The sequence below is a fragment of the Lepus europaeus genome, chromosome 22 (assembly GCF_033115175.1).
Source record: "Lepus europaeus isolate LE1 chromosome 22, mLepTim1.pri, whole genome shotgun sequence".
NCBI classification, from domain to species: domain Eukaryota; kingdom Metazoa; phylum Chordata; class Mammalia; order Lagomorpha; family Leporidae; genus Lepus; species Lepus europaeus.
Window position 1 is genome coordinate 13,890,062 of NC_084848.1, and position 21,294 is coordinate 13,911,355.

Below are 21,294 nucleotides of genomic sequence, written 5' to 3' on the forward strand. Positions count from 1 at the left end.
ATCTTGGGTATATTTAATTAGGAAAAAATACTAAACCAAAGTGTAGGTTTGACTATAGCTTCATAAAGAGATTGAATAAATATTTTTATTGCTTCAGTTAGTTTAATGCAATTAATTTTCCTCTGAGAACTGCTTTAGCTTTATTTCATGGGATCTGCTTGATTATCATTAATTTCTACTTTTATTGCATCATGATCATTTAGTGCTAAAATGTATTTAATTTTTTTTTTTTGACATTTCCCAAGAACTTTTTTTGACTTGGGATGTATTCTCTATCAAGGTACAGAGTTGAGTGTATAATACCTATCTTATTGATTATAATTTTTAGATATTTTATATCCAGGAAAGCAATATATTTGTAAAAAATGATTCATAAAGTAAATTGGGATTAAATAACTAAAATCCAAAACAAGTCTTCACAATCATTCATTCGCTGTTATGAGCATTATTACACAAAACTATAAGGATCAGAATTTTGACATAATCTAATCTTTATTATTCAGCTTGTGTTACTGTTACATGTCTTGTAAGTAATTGTTGATCTAAAAATTATAGTCTTATTTCTAAAAGCTAATATGCTCTTACTATTGTATTAACTCTGTTTTCCATTTAAAATATATTGTTTTTATTTATATCATTAGTAGCTTCCACAATCATGATAGATTTTACTCCTGTAATAATAAATATGCATTTATTCTTCAACTAGTTGACTTCCTTCAAATACTAGAATGAGAGAGGGACTCATTTTCTGGGACAATTTTTCAACTTTTCCTCTGTCATCATCATCATCATTATCATCATTATTATCTTATAAAACTTTATTTATTTGAGAGGCAGAGACACAGGTGGAGAAAGAGGGTTCCCATCTGCTGATTCCCTCCCCAAATGTCTGTAACTGGGCGGAGACAAGAGCCAGGAGACAAGAATGCAGTCCAGGTTATCTGTGTGAGAGGAAGGAATCCAATTATTTGAGCCATCATTGCTGCCTCCCAGTGTCTGCATTGCTGGGAATTTGGAGTGAGGAGCTGAAGCTAGGAATAGAACCCAGGTACTCCAATATGGGATAAGGGCATCTTAACTGCTAGACTAAACACCTGCCCCATGCATTATTTTTTCAAAGGAGAATTCCTTGTTGTCAAGGCCTATCTTAAGTATTGCAGGAGTTTAGCAGAATTTCTGGCCTCTAGTAAGAGGGACAGTTGAAAGTATCCAGATATTGGGGCCAGCACTGGGGCATAGTGGGTAAAGCTGCTGCTTGCAGTGCCAGCATCCCATATGGACACTGGTTCGAGTCCTGGCTGCTCCACTTCCTAATCAGCTCTCTGGTATGGCCTGGGAAATCAGTAGAGGCTGGCTGAAGTTCTTGGGCCCTTGCATCTGCTTGGGAGACCTGGAAGAAGCTCCTGGCTCTCGACTGGCACAGCTCTGGCTGTTGGGGCCAACAGGGGAATGAACCAGTAGATGGAAGACCTCTCTCTGTCTCTCTCTCTTTTTCTCTCTCTCTGCTTCTGCTTCTGCCTCTCTGTAACTCTGACTTCCAAATAAATAAATAAATCTTAAAAAACAGACAACGTGTCCAGATATTGCCACATATCATCTCTAGGGACAAAATCACTCAGGTTGAGGTTCATTGCTGCTTTGAGATAGTGATTTCTGGTTTTCCCAAGGTATTCTTTTTATTCAAAAAAGAACCGTATCTGTCCTCACCCTTTTGATTTGCCTGGGAATAAATGCAAAGCAGTGTTTCTCTGCCCACTGGAGGCAGGATTAGGGAGTGGTGTGACTTTATACTGTAGACTTATTAGTCTTTGACCTCCTTCTTCCTACATCTGTCCCAAGCTCTCTGCCTTCTCCTAGGGAGTCTGAATCCTGCTTCCATCTTATTCTCATCATGGAGTGTCCTAGGCTGTGACTTCCTCAGCTACCTCAATTTATCAACACGCTTCGATCCATTTTATGATTTTCAGAAACACTGAAATTTCTCATCCATTGAGGAGCTTCCTTCCTATTCTATGCACTGTTTGGGGGTGACCCCCTGACCCCCTTTTGCTTTCTTTGCTGTCGTTTTGAGGACAATCAGAGACAGAAGGGCTGGAAACAGATGCTGACATTCAGTCTGCCATCTACTTGGAAGTACCCCAAAGGTTTCAAAATAGAAAACCTTGGAGAAGACTTGTATTTTTATTCACTCAAAACAAATATATACAGGAGCCACATTCTGGTCTTTTGTCATTTACTCCTGTGTGGGAAACACAAACCGATTTCTGTCTGACTTCAAAAGGTGTGGGGATGTCTCCCCACCAGCAAGCAAGTCATTAATTCTGCAGCAGCAGCAGACACTGGCTGGGTTTCCACTAGTCCATTTCATTCCTGACCCTGTCTACCTGGAGATAGCTCCAGATAACACACATTGAGAGCTCAGTCTGCGACACTGCCACCACACCGGACCCAGCCACAAGTCTGGGCCTCCAGAGCTTATGACCAACCAGTTACAAATTGAGGTTTCCATGACCCCCTCCTCAGGTTTGATGAACTTGCTAGAGTAGCTCATAGAACTCAGGGAAATACTACAGGAGTTGCATTTACTGGTTTATTATAAAGAGTTGTTTTAAAGGATACAAATAAGCCACAGGTGAGGAGATACATAGAGTAAATGAGGTCTGGAAGGATCTCAAGCACAGGAGCTTCTGTCCCAGTGGAGTTGGGGTACACTATGCTTCTGGAACATGAGGGAATCTTTGTTCATCTTCCTGTGAGCCTTCGTGTGGTCAGCTGTACAGAAGCTCTCAGAATCCTATCCTGTTGGGTTTTCATGAAAACTTTCTTGCATAGGCATGATCAAAGCATGGACAGCCTTGTTAAAATGTGATTGCACAAAAAGGTGTGAGCTACTGCTAATATGTGGAGTAGGGAAGCCCAGCGAGACCTGTCTGTTCACTGTTTTTCTTGGTCTCTGATGCAGCAGTCCTTCCTTGGAGGCATGGAGCAGGATCCCTTCTGAATGGGGGTTTTATGATCCATTCAGACAAAGTGGATGGCCAGTTCCAAGACAGAAAGATGAGAGGAAAGATTGGGATATAGTCTTAGTTTCTATAGCCAGTCTTGGGGAAGAGAAATTCTAATTCCTATGGTCTGCTTTGGGGAGAAAAAGGAAGAGAGAGAAAGGGAGAGTATCTGAGGATTTCTTGAAAGGTTTACAGTACTCCAGCTTCATTTTTGTCATTTGGGAAGTAGCTACAGTTGTAATTAGCCAAGAACTGTGGACAAACCCTCCCCTCCACATACATTTATTGATCGATCAAGCATAACTCCTACTCTCTCTTTTTTAGGGCTCATTATCCTGGAACCCACTCAGTAAAGGAAGCAAAGTTGACTGGGAAGAAGCTTTGGTCTTCTGAAGATTTTAGTACTGTAAATGATGATGTTGGTGCAGGCTGCTGGGCCCGCATATTGAATCAGAATTACGTCAATGGATATATGACTTCGTAAGTTACTAAAAATCTTTGAGTTCTTTTATTATGAAAGTGTGAAAAAAATCACAAGAAGTAAAATAAAGTGTAATAGACTTCCTTATTCTTACAACTACATTCAGTGATTGTAACATTTTGCCTTACTTGTTTAGTCTATACTTAATTTATACCTGTCTTTGTTTCTATATTTGAATATAGTTCATTTTAAATAGAGCCAGGTTTATTGAAGTCTAATTTACTTGTATAGTAAAATTCATACAGTTCTATGATTTTGACAAGCTACTTATATTTTTAGTGAATAGTGATAAATTATGTCATGACACATAACCCTTAGATATTTTAGCATGTATCTCCAACACATAAGTGTGGTTTCCTGCATGATCACAGTGTCATTTTCATAGAGAAGAGCATTTGAAAATATTTCTCGTATCCCGAATACATTCATATTTTTCTAATGTCATTTATGATTTTTTGTTATTTATTTATTAAAAAAAGATTTAGTTATTTAAAAATTTGAATGACAGAGAAAGGAAGAGATCTTCCATCGTGTGGCTCATCCTCATATGGCTGCAGCAGCTGAGGCTGGGCCATTTTGAAACAAAAGCGCAGCACTCTAATTGGGTCTCCCATGTGGTGGCAGGGGCTCAAGCACTTGAGCTGTCATTTGCTGCATTCTCAGGCACATTAGCAAGGAGCTAGATGGGAAGCTCATTCATTTATTCATTTCTTTAGAAAGAAAGATGTAATTAAGCACTATGCATTTTATTTAGAAATTATGCCCTTCTTGTCTCTTTTAATCTGGAATAGTTTCCTTCATCCTCATTTTTCTAACATATTCAAAAGATTAGGCAAGTAATTTTGTGGATATCCACTTTCCAGTCAGCCTAGTTGGTTCTTCAAGGGATCTCTTACCTTGTGTGGCTGTTAGAAAACATAGATTCTTAAGGGAGAATGCTACTCTTTATTTCTAAAAAAAAGCTTTTTTCTTAAATGCTCTGAAAATACTGTGTGATTATATTTAAATTAGCTTTCTAAAACATTGATAAATTGAACAAACTCAAAACAATTTATCCACGTACCTTTGTGATTTCAGTGCTAGTTGCACATATATTACATCTGAACTTTTTCTTCTTGAAAGAAAAGATGGTTATGGTGGAAAGTTTGATTTTGAAAGTAATTTGTGTTCATGGCAGAGAATTTAATAACTAAAGATTAACTACAAAGGATGAAAAAAATCACTCATAATTTTATCATCCAGAAATGACTATACAAATTTTGGTGTATGTCCTATTTATGTTCATATTATATATTTTCAACACAAAATAGAGACCATACTATAGTATAAACTGTTTAGTAAGTTGCTTTCCATTAGCCATGACATTATGAACTTTCTCTCATATTTGTGTTTCTAGTTCATCATTTTTTTTTTATTAAACTTTTATTTAATGAATACAAATTTCCAAAGTACAGCTTATGGGTTACAATGGCTTCCCCCCTCCCATAACTTCCCTCCCACCTGCAACCCTCCCCTTTCCCGCTCCCTCTCCCCTTCCATTCACATCAAGATTCATTTTCAATTCTCTTTATATACAGAAGATCAGTTTAGTATATATTAGGTAAAGATTTCAACAGTTTGCCCCCATATAGCAACACAAAATGAAAAAAATACTGTTGGAGTACTAGTTATAGCATTAAATAACAGTGTACAGCACATTAAAGATAGAGATCCTACATAATATTTTTTTAAAAAAATTAATTATTTTTCTATGCCATTTCCAATTTAACACCAGGTTTTTTTGTTTTCTCATTTCCAATTCTCTTTATATACAGAAGATCGATTCAGTATATAATTAGTAAAGATCTCATCAGTTTGTACCCACACAGAGACACAAAGTGTAAAAATACTGTTTCAGTACTAGTTATAGCATCACTGCACATTAGACAACACATTAAGGACAGATCCCACATGGGATGTAAGTACACAGTGACTCCTGTTGCTGACTTAACAATTTGACACTCCTGTTCATGGCATCAGTAATCTCCTTAGGCTCTAGTCATGAGTTGCCAGGGCTATGGAAGCCTTTAGAGTTCGCTGATTTTGGACTTATTCCGATAGGGTCATAGTCAAAGTGGAAGTTCTCTCCTCCCTTCAGAGAAAGGTACCTCCTTCTTTGATGGCCCCGTTCTTTCCACTGGGATCTCACTAACAGAGATCTTTCATTTAGGTCGTCTTCTTTTTTTTCTTTTCCATGGTATCTTGGCTTTCCATGCCTACAGTACTCTCTTGGACTCTTCAGCCAGATTCGAATGCCTTAAGGGCTGATTCTGAGGCCCGAGTGTTGTTTAGGACATTTGCCATTCTATGAGTCTGCTGTGTATCCCGCTTCCCATGTTGGATCCTTCTCTCCCTTTTTGATTCTATCAATTAGTATTAGCAGACACTTGTCTTGTTTGTGTGATCCCTTTTACTCTTAGACCTATCAGAGCCATCAAATGTGAACTGAAATGGATCACTTGGACTAGTGAGATGGCATTGGTACATGCCACCTTGATGGGATTGTATTGGAATCCCTTGGCACATTTCTATCTTCACCATTTGGGGCAAGTCCGATTGAGCATGTCCACAATTGTACATCTCCTCCCTCTCTTTTTCCACTCTTAAATTTAACAGGGATCACTTTTCAGTTAAAATTTAAACACCTAAGAATAATTGTGTGTTAATTACAGAGTTCAACCACTAGAATACTATACAGCAGTAAGAAACAATGAAACCCGGTCATTTGCAACAAGATGGAGGAATCTGGAAAACATCATGCTGAGTGAATTAAGCCAGTCCCAAAGAGACAAATATAATTTGTTTTCCCTGATTGGTGACAACTGAGCACCAAAGGGGAAAACTGTTAAGTGAAATGGACACTATAAGAAACAATGACCTGATCAGCTCTTGTCCTGACTCTAGATGTACAATGTAATACTTTATCCTTTTTAGTATTTGTTGTTGTTGTTGTAGTTGTTGTTCTAGTACTAGTGGTTGAACTCTAGTTCATCATTTTTAATACCTATGTGTATTCTGTTATGTAAAGCAGTAAAGCAGGATTTTCCAAACTTGCCTTCTCTTAAAAGTATGTGAGACACTTGTTACATTGATTCCTTGGCAGGGACCCAGGCTTACTAAATCAGAATCTGCAGGAAAGGCTCCTGGGACGGTCTAGTCAGTGCCACGGGTGATTCTGATGCCACAGAAGTTTAGGAAATACTGTTGTAGAAAATGTGTTATATCTCATTGGCTTTTTCCATTTTCCTAGAAATGGAGGGTATTACTATTTTAATTAGTAACTTTGTATAAACTGAAATAATTAACTGTATATAAGTATCTTTCTATGCAGCTATAACTATTTCCTTGGAATGTAATGTTGGGAATGAGATACCTGGGTCAGAGGTATATAAATTTTTGAGGTGCATTGTACTTATTTTATTAAATGCCATCTGGAAAGTTTGTCTCAATTTATACTTCTGTCACTAGCCAGAGAGGATGCCAGGCATCTTCAAAACCATAAGCAAGATCATAAGAACTCTCAAAATGTTCACTGGAGAGTAAGGTTTATTTTGAAAATTGGGACTTTTACTAAGATTACTAGTTTTTTTTTAATGATGGATAAGGTCTTGATAAGAAAAATAAAATTTTATGAGTAAATTGTTTTTGTTTGTTTTTTTTTTAGCTGTTAGTGACTGAGCAGTATTAAGTAGAAAATTTCCCTTTTGCCCTTGGATTTTCTGAGAACCACTGAATCAGAATCTTAGGTTTTTGTACCTACTGTGAATTGTTAGGGCCTGGTCATCTGCAAGAATAGTTCAGAAGGACCCAGGAGCTGATGCAGTTAGTATTTGTTGATGAAGCAGAATAATGGCCCAGACCCTGTTCTGTAGTCTTCAGGTGCACTAGGACGTTTAGTCCTCGCCATAATCACGTGAGCAAGGTACGATCGTTAGCCTCATTTTACAGATGAGCAAACAGGTCCAGGGAGGTTGAGTGGTGGAACCATGATTTGAACCCAGTCAGTCTGACTCTTAAGGGTTTTCAGTTGTAAAACTTCGCAACAGTTCAGAATCAAGTTGATAGAAATTATGTCATAAATCTGGGGCATTAAGAAGGTTGACTGCCAAAAGGAAAGCAGGTATGGATGAAGTCTTTATTCATATTTGATTCAAATTTGTGATATATCTGGTACTTGTAATGCATGATTCATCTTCTGGATGTATTGTTGTTCAGTAAAAAAAATGTGTAAATCCCATGTACATTAAAAAGTTATGTGGTTCACCTGTAAAATATTTAGATATATACAACAGTGGATTTTTCAAAATAGGGTGAACTTAGGTAACTTACATTTTCTTGTCTTGAGTGGTCATTTTATAGTCATCTATATAAACTCATGTAACTGTGGTAAGTTCTTTTTATTGTAAGTTTTGTAGACATTTATATCTTTATCTCAAATTGTTTTGGTGTTTTTCTTTTACCTACAAATCTTTTAGAACAATAGCTTGGAATTTGGTAGCTAGTTACTATGACAATTTGCCATTTGAGCGATGTGGATTGATGACTGCCCAGGAGCCATGGAGTGGGCATTATATAGTGGAGTCTCCTATCTGGGTCTCAGGTATGGTTTAGATTCCATCTCTCTCTCTCAATTTATTTCTTTCTTTCTTTCTTTTTTTTTTTTTGAACAGGCAGATTTAGAGAGAGAGACAGAGAGAAAGATCTTCCTTTTTCCGTTGGTTCACCCCCCAAGCGGCCATTTAAGCTGGCACATTGCAGCCAGAGCATTGCACTGATCTGAAGTCAGGAGCCAGGTGCTTCCTCCTGGTCTCCCATGCATGCAGGTGCAGGGACCAAGCACTTGGGCCATCCTCCACTGCACTCCCGGGCCACAGCAGAGAGCTGGACTGGAAGAGGAGCAATGGAACAGAACCGGCACCCTGACCTGGACTAGAACCCGGGGTGCCAGCACCACAGGCGGAGGATTAGCCTAGTGAGCCGCGGCGCCGGCCCTCAATTTCTTTCTAAGAGAAAAAGCAGAAAACAGAGGACGTCATACAAATTGTGTGTGTGTGTATCTGTGTGAGTGTGTGTGCACACAGACTGTTTTGGGTAACTATACTGCTTTTTGTATTCTATTCTTGATTAAGACCAGACTGTTAGCCAAAGGTGTGGTGGGGAGGAAGAGAGACATAGGTAAAGGTGTTGAGATGGAGAGAGCAAGAAACAATACCAAAGTGTATGAAAACAAATTATATTAGTTAATAAAATGATACATTTGTAAAGATTCATTCTAATTTAGAGTACCTAAAAGTCTTAAAGTTAGTTTTGGAGAAATTTTAAAAATTATATGTTAATATAGCTTTTTGGTGCCGGCGCCATGGCTCACTAGGCTAATCATCCGCCTGCGGTGCTGGCATCCTGGGTTCTAGTCCCAGTTGGGGCCCCGGGTTCTGTCCCAGTTGCTCCTCTTCCATACCAGCTCTCTGCTGTGGCCCACGAGTGCAGTGGAGGATCCAAGTGCTTGGGCCCTGCACCCGCATGGGAGACCAGGAGGAAGCACCTGGCTCCTGGCTTCGGATCGGCGCAGTGCACCAGCCGTAGCAGCCATTTGAGGGGTGAACCAACAGAAGGAAGACCTTTTTGTCTGTCTCTCTCTAACTCTGCCTGTCAAAAAAAATATATTGCTTTTTGGTTTGAATAGTGTGCTAACAAAATCAAAGGTGGGTGATAAATCAGGCAATTAACATAAACCATTGAATCATTAAATTAATAAGTAAATATCAAAGTCAGGTGAACTATCATGGCTTTAGATTGTTCCATTAATCTCCTGGTTTGTGTTGTTAAAAAGTAATTTTCAGAAAAAGATAAAATTATAACTCATGTATACAAAAATGAGCACACACTGAAGAATGTTACTCATGTGATATGAAGGAGTCAGGTAGCTGTTAGAACAAGTTCAAAGGAAAAGTCAACACAGCACAAATTTTTGTGGAGTAAAGGAATATGAGATGAATTGCAAATAGGGACATGCTGCGTTTCTCAAAATAGTGAGGAAATCAATTAAATTCCCACCAGACAAGACATCATTTACATAGCTTAAAGAGAATGAACAGGGATATTGATCCATTTATTTCAATTGAGACAAAACTTTTTCTACTGTATTCTTCATTAGTCCCAAGGGAGGTTTAGGTTCATGTAGACAATGTATGGCGTGGTATCAGTTTCTCCTGAAGGGTCATAACCATCCTAATATTATAATTTCAATGAAATAAAAATCAGTTGAATAATATGGAAATTTTTTCTATAATTTGTTGGTTAAAAGTTTAAACATTTATGACCATTTTGCTTTAAAATCATGATCATAATCTTTTTAAAAAATCAGTTTCTTCAAAGGTAAGTTGCTTTCAGGAAAATTATGAATTCAGAGTAGACTTAATTTTAAACACATTTTGACAATTTTTTTTTTTTTAGTTTATGTGTCTCAGGGAGATTTGTAATCATATTAGTCATATAATCATGATATTATTCTAAACTCCTTATATTCTTAATCTAAAGTATTGAAAAATTCAATTGAACTTATAATGTCTTGCCTTAAATATTAAAGTTGTTGGCCCACGTTATCTAGATAAATTAACATGTCCTTCTGTTTTCTGAGTTTTGGGGGTGTGAGTGGACATGGGATATTAGTACATTTTCAAGATCAATTTTAGAGATGATGAATAAATGTACACAGGTACTTCCAAAAGTTCATAGAAAATGTAGACCTTTTGATTCCATTTTCCATGAACCTTTGGAAGTATTCTTTTTTTTTTTTTTTTTTTTTTGACAGGAAGAGTGGACAGTGAGAGAGAGAAAGAGAGAAAGGTCTTCCTTTTTGCCGTTGGTTCACCCTCCAATGGCCACCGTGGTAGCGCGCTGCGGCCGGCGCACTGCGCTGATCCAATGGCAGGAGCCAGGTGCTTCTCCTGGTCTCCCATGGGGTGCAGGGCCCAAGGACTTGGGCCATCCTCCACTGCACTCCCTGGCCACAGCAGCGAGCTGGCCTGGAAGAGGGGCAACCGGGACAGGATCGGTGCCCCGACCGGGACTAGAACCCGGTGTGCCGGCGCCGCAAGGCGGAGGATTAGCCTAGTGAGCCACGGCGCCGGCTGGAAGTATTCTTATATATGTTGTAGAAATGATTTGCTTGAAACTATACAACTTAGTTTTTGAAATGCATTATTAACTTTTTAGCTTCTTTTTTGCTGTTATATTAGGATGTGTTAAATAGTGATGAACAAAAGTTGGGAGAGAATACCTTTATTTTGCCCTTGGGAAAAAGACCAATCAATATTCTTAAACTGACAGGTTCATTTACTTTTATCAATCATTCAAAGAGTCTTCCTGTAACTACTATTTAAGTGGATTAATTATTTAAAAATTGAAACATGAGGTTGGCATATATTTTCTTCCTAAATAGAAAAGAGCTTGTAGGTTTAATCATACTCAAAAATTTTTAAAGAAACCCTATTATCAAAAATTTTTATCTTATTTGAATCTTCTGTGCTTTTGTTTAGCCCATACTACTCAGTTTACTCAACCAGGTTGGTATTATTTGAAGACAGTTGGCCATTTAGAGAAAGGAGGAAGTTATGTAGCTCTGACTGATGGCTTAGGTAACCTCACTATCATCATTGAAACTATGGTAAGTTTTTGTCCTTGTTATTGGATTAACTCACTTTTATTTAAATATAAATTCATAGGTACAGCTTTAGTAATATAGTGGTTCTTCTCCCCACATCCACCCTCCCACCCCCAAACCATCCCACCTCCTTCTCCCTCTCCCATCTATTCTTCATTCAGATTCATTTTTAATTATATATAGAAGATCAACTCTATACTAAGTAAAGTTTTCAACAGTTTGCACCTACACAGACACACAAAGTATAAAGTACTGTTTGAAGACTAGTTGTACTGTTAATTCTCATAATACAACACATTAAGGACAGAGGTCCTACCTACATGGGTAACAAGAGCACAGTGACTCCTGTTGTTGATTTAACAATTGAAACTTTTATTTATGACGTCAGTGATCACCCGAGACTCTTGTCTTATCATAAGCCACTAAGGCTATGGAAGCCTCTTGAGTCCACAAACTCTGACTTTATTTAGACAAGGCCATAATGAAAGTGGAAGTTCTCTCCTCCCTTCAGAGAAAGGTACCTTCTTCTTTGACAGTCCCTTCTTTCCACTGGGATCTCACTCCCAGAGATCTTTCATGTAGGTCATTTTTTGCCACAGTGTCTTCGTTTTCCATGCCTGAAATGCTCTTGTGGGCTTTTTAGCCAGATCCGAATGCCTTAAGGGCTGATTCTGAGCCAGAGTGCTATTTAGGACATTTATCATTCTATGAGTCTGATGTGTGGCCTGCTTCCCATGTTGGATCATTCTCTCCTTTTTTATTCTACCTACTGTTATTAGCAGATACTTGATCTTATTTATGTGATTCCCTTTGACGATTATTCCTATCTATATGATCAGTTACACACTTAAAATGATCACTTTAACTAGTAAGATGGCATTAGTACCACCCAGCTTAATGGGATTTGGAGTCCCATGGCAAGTTTTTAGCTTTACCCTTAGGGATAAGTCCATGGGAATGTGTGCTGAACTGTACATCTTCTCCCTCTTTTATTCCCACTCTTATTTTTCACAGGGATCAATTTTCAATAGGATTTAAATACCTATGAATAATTCTGTTTTAAGAGTTCAACCAATGGTATTAAGTAGAAAAAGAAAATAGTGGGGCTGGCGCCGTGGCTCACTTGGTTAATCCTCCGCCTGTGGCGCTGGCATCCCATATGGGTGCCGGGTTCTAGTCCCTGTTGCTCCTCTTCCAGTCCAGCTCTCTGCTGTGGCCCGGGAGTACAGTGGAGGATGGCCCAAGTGCTTGGGCCCTGCACCTGCATGGGAGACCAGGAGGAAGCACCTGGCTCCTGGCTTTGGATTGGTGTAGTTCCAGCTGTAGCGGCCATTTATGGAGTGAGCCAACTGAAGGAAGACCTTTCTCTCTCTCTCTCTCTCTCTCTCTCTCTCTCTCTCTCTCACTGTCTAACTGTCAAATAAATAAAAAAAAAAGAAAGAAAAAGAAAATAGTAAAAAAAAAAAGAGAAATAATAAACTGTTCCTCAACAGGACAAGGGCTGATCAAGTCTTTGTATCTCATAGTGTTAATTTCTCTTCTACAGGTTTTCTGTTAGGTACTCAGTTGTCACTGATCAGGGAGAACATATGATATTTGTCCTTTTGGGACTGGCTTATTTCACTAAGTATGATGTTTTCCAAATTCATCCATTTTGTTGCAAATGACTGAATTTCATTTTTTCTTTTACTGCTGTGTAGTATTCCATAGAGTACATATCCCATCATTTCTTTATCCAGTCTTCCATTGACGGGAATTTAGGTTGATTCTATGTCTTAGCTATTGTGCATTGAGCTACAATAAACATGGAGGTGCAGATAGCTCTTCTATTTGCCTATTTCATTTCCCTTGGGTAAATTCTAAGGAGTGGGATGTCTGGGTTGTATGGTAGGACTATATTCAGATTTCTGAGGTATCTCCAAACTGTATTCCATAGAGCTCACTTCTTTAGTTCTTGGAAAAACACATGATAGAAAATGGGACACCTTTTTTCCCCTTCACATACATATATAAACATACTGAGAAGTGCTAAGATGTTATACTTAAAATTGTGGCCTTGAGTCAGTACATCATAGCAGAATAACTGATTGGTTTGAAGAAAGTTATTAGCTCTCAAATTGAAGTTACCTGTTTATTAATATTTGTGGAAGAAGGTTACCTGTTTACTAATGTTTGTGGAAGAGCCCTTTAAGGTTTTCTCTTGCCCTGCCATGTAATCTAAAGGAGATAGAGGCTTTTTTCCTTTACCAACCTCAGGTGGTTACTTTTGAGCATCTTTGAGTCTATTGAGAGCAGATGTCCTGAAGTCCAAGTGACTGAAGGGCTGATGTGGGAAGGAAGAGGTCTGGCAGGGGTGGATAGGTAATGGAGGAGGTAGTAACTTGAAGAGGGACATATTAAGGATTCAAGGGAACCAAATGGAAATATCAAAGGAATCAAGTAGGGGAAGAAACACGTCTTAGAAGTGCCAGACTGTAGAGATCATAAAGAGGCCAATGATAGTCTAACAAAAATGAAGTAGACAGAGCTGGTGGAGCATATAAAATAGGGATATAAAAAAAAGTTTCAGTAATACTGAGATGTTTGTATGAGAGAAGCAGGCCATTAAAATATATATAATTGGAGCATATACTCCAAAAAGTTCATGGAAAAAGGAATTAAAAGATAAATTAATTTTGGGACAAAATTTTGAATCCATGTGTAATTTTTAAAAATATTAATTAATTTATTTGAAAGGAAGATTTACAGAGAGATAGAGATCTTCCATCTGCTGGTTCACTCCCCAAATAGCCAGAAGAGCTGGGGCTTGGTCAAGCTGAAGCCAGGAATCTGGAACTCTATCTGGGAGGATGGCAGGGGCCCAAGCACTTGAGCCATCTGCTGCTGCCTTCCCAGGCACATTAGCGGAGAACTAGGTTGGAAGTGGAGCAGCCAAGACTTGAACCAACACTCATATGAGATGCTGGCAATGTATGCATTAGTTCAACTGGCTGCACCATAATACCAGCTCCAAGCTTTTTTCATAATACACATTTCCCATGAACTTTCTGAAGGACCCATTTTGTATAAGAAACCATTGCCTCATCAAAAGTCATGGAGATTTACACCTATGTTTTCTAGGAGTTTATAGTTTTACATCTTACATTTGGGTCTTTGTTCAATTTTATTTCTTAATGTGAGGTTATGTAGGTGTCCAACTTCATTCATTTGTACATGGGTATCCAGTTTTCACTTAAAATCCCTTTTGTTTATTGCTGGACTTTTTGTTGTTGGAGATTTTTGTGTCTATATCCATAAGAAATATTGTTCTGTGGTTTTCTTGTGATTTCTTTGCCTAGTTTTGCTATCATGGTAATATTGATCTCATAGAATAATTTGGGAAATTTTCTTTGAAGAATGTGTGAAGGATTAATTCTTTCAGTCTTTGGTTGAATTCCTCTGTGAAGCTATGTGATCCTGAGTTTCCCTTCAGGAAAGTTTTGGTTTACTGATTTAAGGTCTATGCATTATAGGTCTATTCATATTTCATAGTACTTCTTCAGTAGATTGGTAGTTTGGAATTTCCTACAAATTTATCTTTTTTATCTATCATTCCTAATTTATCTGCATATAATTGTTCATAGCATTCTCTTTTTTATTTACATTAGGTTGGTAGAAAATGTTCCTATTTCATTCCTACTTTTAGTAATCTGAGTCTTCTTTCTTTTTTCTTGCTTAGATAACCACAGGGATTGTTTCAAACTTTTGTTTTTGTTATTTTTTTCTATTTTCCATTCTAGTGTTTATTGTTTCTTTTCTTCTCTTTACTTTGGGTTTAGTTTGCTTTTTAGAGAATTTTTTAGGTTTTTTTTTTTTTTTAAACATTATTTATTTATTTATTTATTTATTTGAAAGGCAGAGTTACAGACAGGCAGAGGGAGAGAGAGAGAGACTGACAGACAGACAGAGACAGACGGGGACAGGTCTTTCATCTGCTGGTTCACTCCCCAAATGGCTGCAATGGCCAGAGCTGAGCCAATCTGAAGCCAGGAGCCAGGAGCTTCTTCTTGGTCTCCCATGCAGGTACAGGGGCCCAAGCACTTGGGCCATCTTCTATGGCTTTCCCAGGCCATAGCAGAGAGTTGGATCAGAAGTGGAGCAGCTAGGACTTGAACTGGTGCCTATATGGGATGCTGGCACTGCAGGAGGTGGCTTTACCTGCTGTGCCACAGCCCTGGCCCCTCTTTTTCATTTTAATGTCTGTTTAGTCTGCCAGTGTTTGAGCCATTACCACTTTCTTGTGTTTCCTATTAGTAGGATATTTGTTTTGACTCTTTTTGCTTTCAGTTTATTTGTATTTTTGAATCTAAAGTGTATCACCTTTCAACAGCAAAAAGTTGGATATTGGCCTTGTATTTAGTTTGAATTTGTGAATGGTTTAATCTAATCACACTTAATATAATATTAATATAGCTTGATTCACATCTATGACCTTTTTTCTTTATGTGTCATGCTTTTTTCTTCCAACTTTACCGTTCTTTTTGCATAAGAAAATGTAAAATGTAGCATTTTAATTCCTTTAACAATTTTTTTCACTATATTTTTGTGAGTTATTTCTTAACTGGTGGTTTTGAAGCTTACCATACATGTCTCAACCTATCAAAATCACTTCAGAGTTAAACTAACTGGATTCCAGTGAGATATAGAAACAGTATCATATTACACTATTCTCTTACCCCTTTTTTATTCTATTATTGTCGTATACATCACACCTCTATCTTATAAATCTAACATTGTTATAATTATTGCTCTGCATATAAATTTATATTCTTTTAGAAAGCTGAGAGAAGAAAAAACAACTATTTATAGCATTTATTCTTTTAATCTTATTTACCATTTTTTTGTTCTTTTCATTTTCTATGGATTTTAATTGTCATCTTGTGTCATTTCTTTATTTTAAATACAACTTTTCTTCTACCTGGCTTTTTTTTTTTTTTTTTTTTTTTTTTTTTTTTTTTTTTTTTTTTTTACAGGCCGAGTGGACAGTGAGAGAGACAGAGAGAAAGGTCTTCCTTTTCCTTTGCCGTTGGTTCACCCTCCAATGGCCGCCACGGCTGGTGCGCTGCAGCCAGCGCACCGCGCTGTTCCAAAGGCAGGAGCCGGGTGCTTATCCTGGTCTCCCATGGGGTGCAGGGCCCAAGAACTTGGGCCATCCTCCACTGCCTTCCCGGGTCATTGCAGAGAGCTGGCCTGGAAGAGGGGCAGCCGGGACAGAATCCGGCGCCCCAACCGGGACTAGAACCTGGTGTGCCGGCGCCGCTAGGCAGAGGATTAGCCTGTTGAGCCACGGCGCCGGCCTCTACCTGGCTTTTTTGTGCTGTTATTGATTGTATTGTATCTTTGTTTATTGTAAGTCCGAAACACAATTATGTACATGTTGTCTCTTAAAATACTTTTAAAATCAGTTATGAGAAAAAAAGGAGTATGTGTTTTTTACTGTCTTTTATGATTACATGGTTAACATTGCCAGTAATTTTTGTGTGGATATGAATTACTGTCTGGGATCATGTGCTTTTAACTTTGGGTACTTTTTTTAGTATTTTATGAAAGCTTCTTCTGCTATCAACAAATTCAACTTTTTTTTATTTGAGAATATCCTCATTTTGCCTTTGTATTTTGAAAGGTAGTTTAATGAATATAGGATTCTTGGTTGACAGTCTTTCTTCTGTTAGCACTTTAAACATGTTGTCCTCCCTTGTTTTGGGTGATAAATCAACTCTAAATATTATTAATATGTCTTTGTAAGAGATGAAGTCATTTTTTTCTCTTGCTGCTTTCAAGATTTTTTTTTTCTTTTCTTTGATTTTCAGCATTTTCACTATGATATGGCAATGTGCTGATCTCTTTGCCTTAACTTTTGGAGTTTTTTTGAGTTTCGTGACTTTATAGATTTTTTTTTCATGAAATCTACGGAATTTCTACCTGTTATTTCTTTGAGTATCTTTATTTTTCATTTGACCCATGGACTATTTAAAAACTTGTAGTGGGGGTGGGAGGTGGGTATGGGGGGAAGAACCACTATATTCCTAAAGCTGTACCTATGAAATTTGTATTTATTAAATAAAAGCTTAAAAAATTTAAAAAGAATTAAAAATGAAAACTTTTTACCAGTTTTTGGAAATTTCCAGAGGTTCTTTCATTACTTGTTTTTTATTTAATTCTATGTGGTCTGTCAGGGTTGTATGATTAAATCTTTTGAATTTATTAACACTTCTTTTATGGATAAGAATATGGTGTACCTTGTGTACTTGAAAAGAGCGTATTTTCTGTTGAGACTGGACAGAATGATCTGTAAATGTCAGTCAAAGCAAGTTGCTTGTTAGTATTGTTCAAGTCTCCTACGTGTCCATGCTGACTTTCTGTCTAATTATGCTATTGTTCTGGCATAGGCTCCCAGCTGTATTTATTTCAGGTTCTCAGTTCCCCATGAGGTAAGAATTCAAAGCAGAGACATAGATAAAGTGAAAGCATGGGAGCAGGATTTATTTAAAGAGAGAGAGATGGGGAAAGTAGACATTCATATGTGAATGTGGGCAGCCCCAAGAGGAGAGACATGCCATGAGGACGATCTGCACATGCGGAGAGAAATGCTCCCCTCCACCATTTAGTTGCCCCCTTTATTGGGTAGGAGATGATATCTTAATCGAACATACAAATTGGGTGGAGTTTGGGCAGGACTCGCTACTCATGATCTCTGGGAAAGTTTTCATGGTATCTCCAGGTACAGCTTAGTGTATGTAGGCTCATCATGGCATCTTCTTCACGATGGAAGAGACTCAGGTGCATCATAGGAAGGTGTGTGTGTGTGGCAAATTTGGCATGCAAGGGGATAGAGTTAAGAATGCAGGGCTACAAGACACAGAGACTGCTGGAAACCCCCCAGCTCTTTTGTTTCTGACTCCCTGCCTATCAGTTATTCAAAGTGGAATAGTAAATGTCTAATTATGATTACATGTTTTTTATTGTCTACAAAGCCTAGTATAGGGTACAGAACCTTGTACTATAAATGCTCTGTGATTGTTGAACTCTCTAAAATAGGGATTTTGTCTCATATTTCTTTTGATCCCAGTTCATAGTAGTAACTATGAATATGAGAACTATTTGTTATACATTTTTAGCTAACCTTATTGAGTATGTATTTGAAAGTTATACTCATATTTAGATGTGATGCTTTTGCATTTTATTTGATAGATTTTACTTGGAAAATAATTATAATAAAAAGAGTAATCTGTGTGTACCATAAATGTTATCTGGAATTTAGGTATGAATTCAAAGCTTAATTCAGTTAAAATGCTATTGTTGACTAGGCACACACAAAACACATTCAATAAAAGTTATGTTTAACAAAAAGCTTCTAAAATTCAAAACAATCCTGTATTTGTTATATTACATATTCCATTTCTATTAGTATTCAAAATTTTTATTTATTTATTTATTATTTGAAAGAGGGAGAGACAGAGACAGAGAGATGAAAGGGACATATTCCAACCACTGGTTTATTCCCTAAATGCCTGCAATAGCTGGGGCTGGACCAGGCTGAAACCAGAAACTAGGAACTCACTCCAGGTCTCCCATGTGAGTGACAGGGGCTCAAGTACTTGAGCCATCATCTGCTGTCTCCCAGGATGTACATAGTGGGAAAACTTGATTGGAAATGGGGAGTAGCCAGGACTGGAACCCAGACACTCCTGTATGAGATGTGGGTGTCCCAAGTATAACTTAATCATTTTGCCACACATCTGCCCCCACTTCTATTAATCTTAGGGCATTAACTATTTAATTTTTACCCCCATGAAACCAGCATGTACATCATTTGGATAACTTAGGTAATTTTTTGTCTCCTCAGAGTCATAAACAATCTGAATGTATACGACCAATTCTTCCTTATTTCAACGTGTCCAAGCAATTTGCTACTTTTTTTCTTAAGGGATCTTTTGTAAGTAAACATATCTGACTTTCATTGTGCTTTGATTTGAGAACTTATGTACCCTATTGAAGGCTAGCCATTCTTAAGTGAAGTCTTATGTTATGAAATATTAGCAGTCTGCATATGAATGGACAAACGCCCTGTTGTTTTCCATTTCTTGATTGTTTTAATCAAACAGGTCAGAAGCCAGTAGGAGGCAATGCTCTCTGGGCTTTGAGGAACACTTGGGGCTTCTAACAAAGTCATTATTGATGGGCAACCCTCCACTGTGTGGTGAAGGAACTTCCAAGTATTGATCTTTTCAGTTCTCTACACCAAAAAACAAAACAAAACAAAAGGCACCGGTTTCTTGCTATTTCTACCTGTTATTAGATTTGAATTGAGAAAACACAATGCCTTTCCTGGCTACTGATGGTGAAAGAATTATTTTTAATACCAGAAAAATTTTGAGAAACGTTTTCAACAGATGCAATAATGAGTTTTAGTGCAAATGCACTAAAATATTTTTTAACATTTGCCAAGATTCTTTGCTGTTTATTTGAAAAAAATAAAGTATGTTACCATTTAAACTTTGAGGTGGATCTTTTGCTAAGTAGAAATGGAGTGCATATTGCAATTAGTGTATTCTTACTGATCCTGATTTTAGAAATCCTCAGAGAGGGTCCTATGAATCACTCAACCTTGTTTTTTTGTGTGTGTTTTCTCCCCAGAGTGAAATACCAGAGCTACAGGTGTGGTATACTAAACTTGGAAAATCATCTGAGAGATATCTTTTCAAACAACTGGATTCACTATGGGTAGTTTTAAAATAAGTTCCCATATTGCAACAGTAAAACTCCATCTAAGTCTCCTATGTGGGTGTCAGGGACTCAAGTGCTTAAGCCATTATCTGCTGCTTCCCCGGCACATTAACAGGGAGCTAGGTTGAAAGTGGAGCAGGTAGGACTTGAACTGGCACTCCAATAAGGGATGTGGGAATCTCAAGTGGTGGCTTTACCTGCTTGTGCCATAACACCTGCCTCAAAAATTTTAACATTGGAATTTACAGTTGAAGCGTAATAAAGTTATCCCCAACTGTGTGCTTCTTTTTCTTTTTTCTTTTATAGAATTTCTTTTGAAGGCAGAACAGAAGTTTTTAGGAGTGTTTTTCTCTGAGTTCTAGCTTATCTTGGTGCATGATATTGCCATCATTTGGCTGTCCCAGTCAGAGATTCAAGCTTCATTCCAGACTCTGTATTCCTCACACATCCTCTGTATCACATTGATGATGGGGTACAGAAGATGATTCTGTCATCCACGAATTTCTCTTACTCATTCCTCAGTCTTCATCCCCACTCCTACTGCCTATCTCAGTTTCTCTTTGTTGCTCTCCTGGGTTCCAGAAACTTCCTCCTGTTTTCCCAACCTTCCACCTAACTCTCACCAGGCTGCCTACCACACTGGTACCAGAGCAGTGTGTCCGAAATGCAGAACTGGATTTTGTCAGTACCTTGCTCAGGGTGCCTCGGTGGACTGCTTTCCTTCCTAGGCCCATGCCCCACTAACCTGGCCTCTCCTCACGGATTGAACTTCTTGCATTTTTCAAAGCATGGCAGGCCTGCTTGCTTAACTCTGTGACTTTGCACATGCCCTGTCCTCCCCTAGAATGGCTTCTGGTACCTTTTTCTCTTTCAAAATTCAGCTTAGGCATCATTGCCTCTGAGGCTGTCCCCACCCTCTTAGTGCATAACCATCTAGGATTATGTGCCTGTCTAATTAAACACTTTTTTCTCCATCAGATGCCTTGAGGATTGGGCTCTGCCTTTTTTGGTTTTATAACTCTTGTGTCTACAGCAGAGCTTAGCACATGGTGGTTTCTCAGGAAAGGTTTCTGAGAACGAATTGGCTTAAGCAAGCACATTATTCCACCTAATTGATACAAATATGCCATTTTTCTTATAATAATTAATGTTCTTATAATCAGCTTCTATATATTAAGTTCTAAAAAAAGAAGTCTCTACTTTTTGTATAACAAGTTGTTAGCACTGATATAATGAGATTAACTTTTCCCACTAGAAAGAAGAGTATCATTTGTGGTTATTCCTGAGCCAGAATACAGTATTAGATATTTCATAGATCCAACCATTAATTTGTTATTAAA

At 37.9% G+C, this 21,294-nt stretch overlaps 1 protein-coding gene across 3 annotated transcripts in view; it reads left to right on the forward strand.

The window, feature by feature from the left end:
• GALC (galactosylceramidase) overlaps positions 1 to 21,294 on the forward strand; it is a 65,101-nt gene that overhangs the window by 27,596 nt on the left and 16,211 nt on the right. For all 3 annotated transcript variants that reach the window (XM_062181192.1, XM_062181193.1, XM_062181194.1), the window contains 5 exons: positions 3,330 to 3,485; positions 8,001 to 8,125; positions 11,064 to 11,191; positions 19,074 to 19,163; positions 19,865 to 19,951. In XM_062181192.1, the coding sequence (XP_062037176.1) occupies positions 3,330 to 3,485; positions 8,001 to 8,125; positions 11,064 to 11,191; positions 19,074 to 19,163; positions 19,865 to 19,951 (586 nt within the window). The remainder of the gene's footprint in view (positions 1 to 3,329; positions 3,486 to 8,000; positions 8,126 to 11,063; positions 11,192 to 19,073; positions 19,164 to 19,864; positions 19,952 to 21,294) is intronic.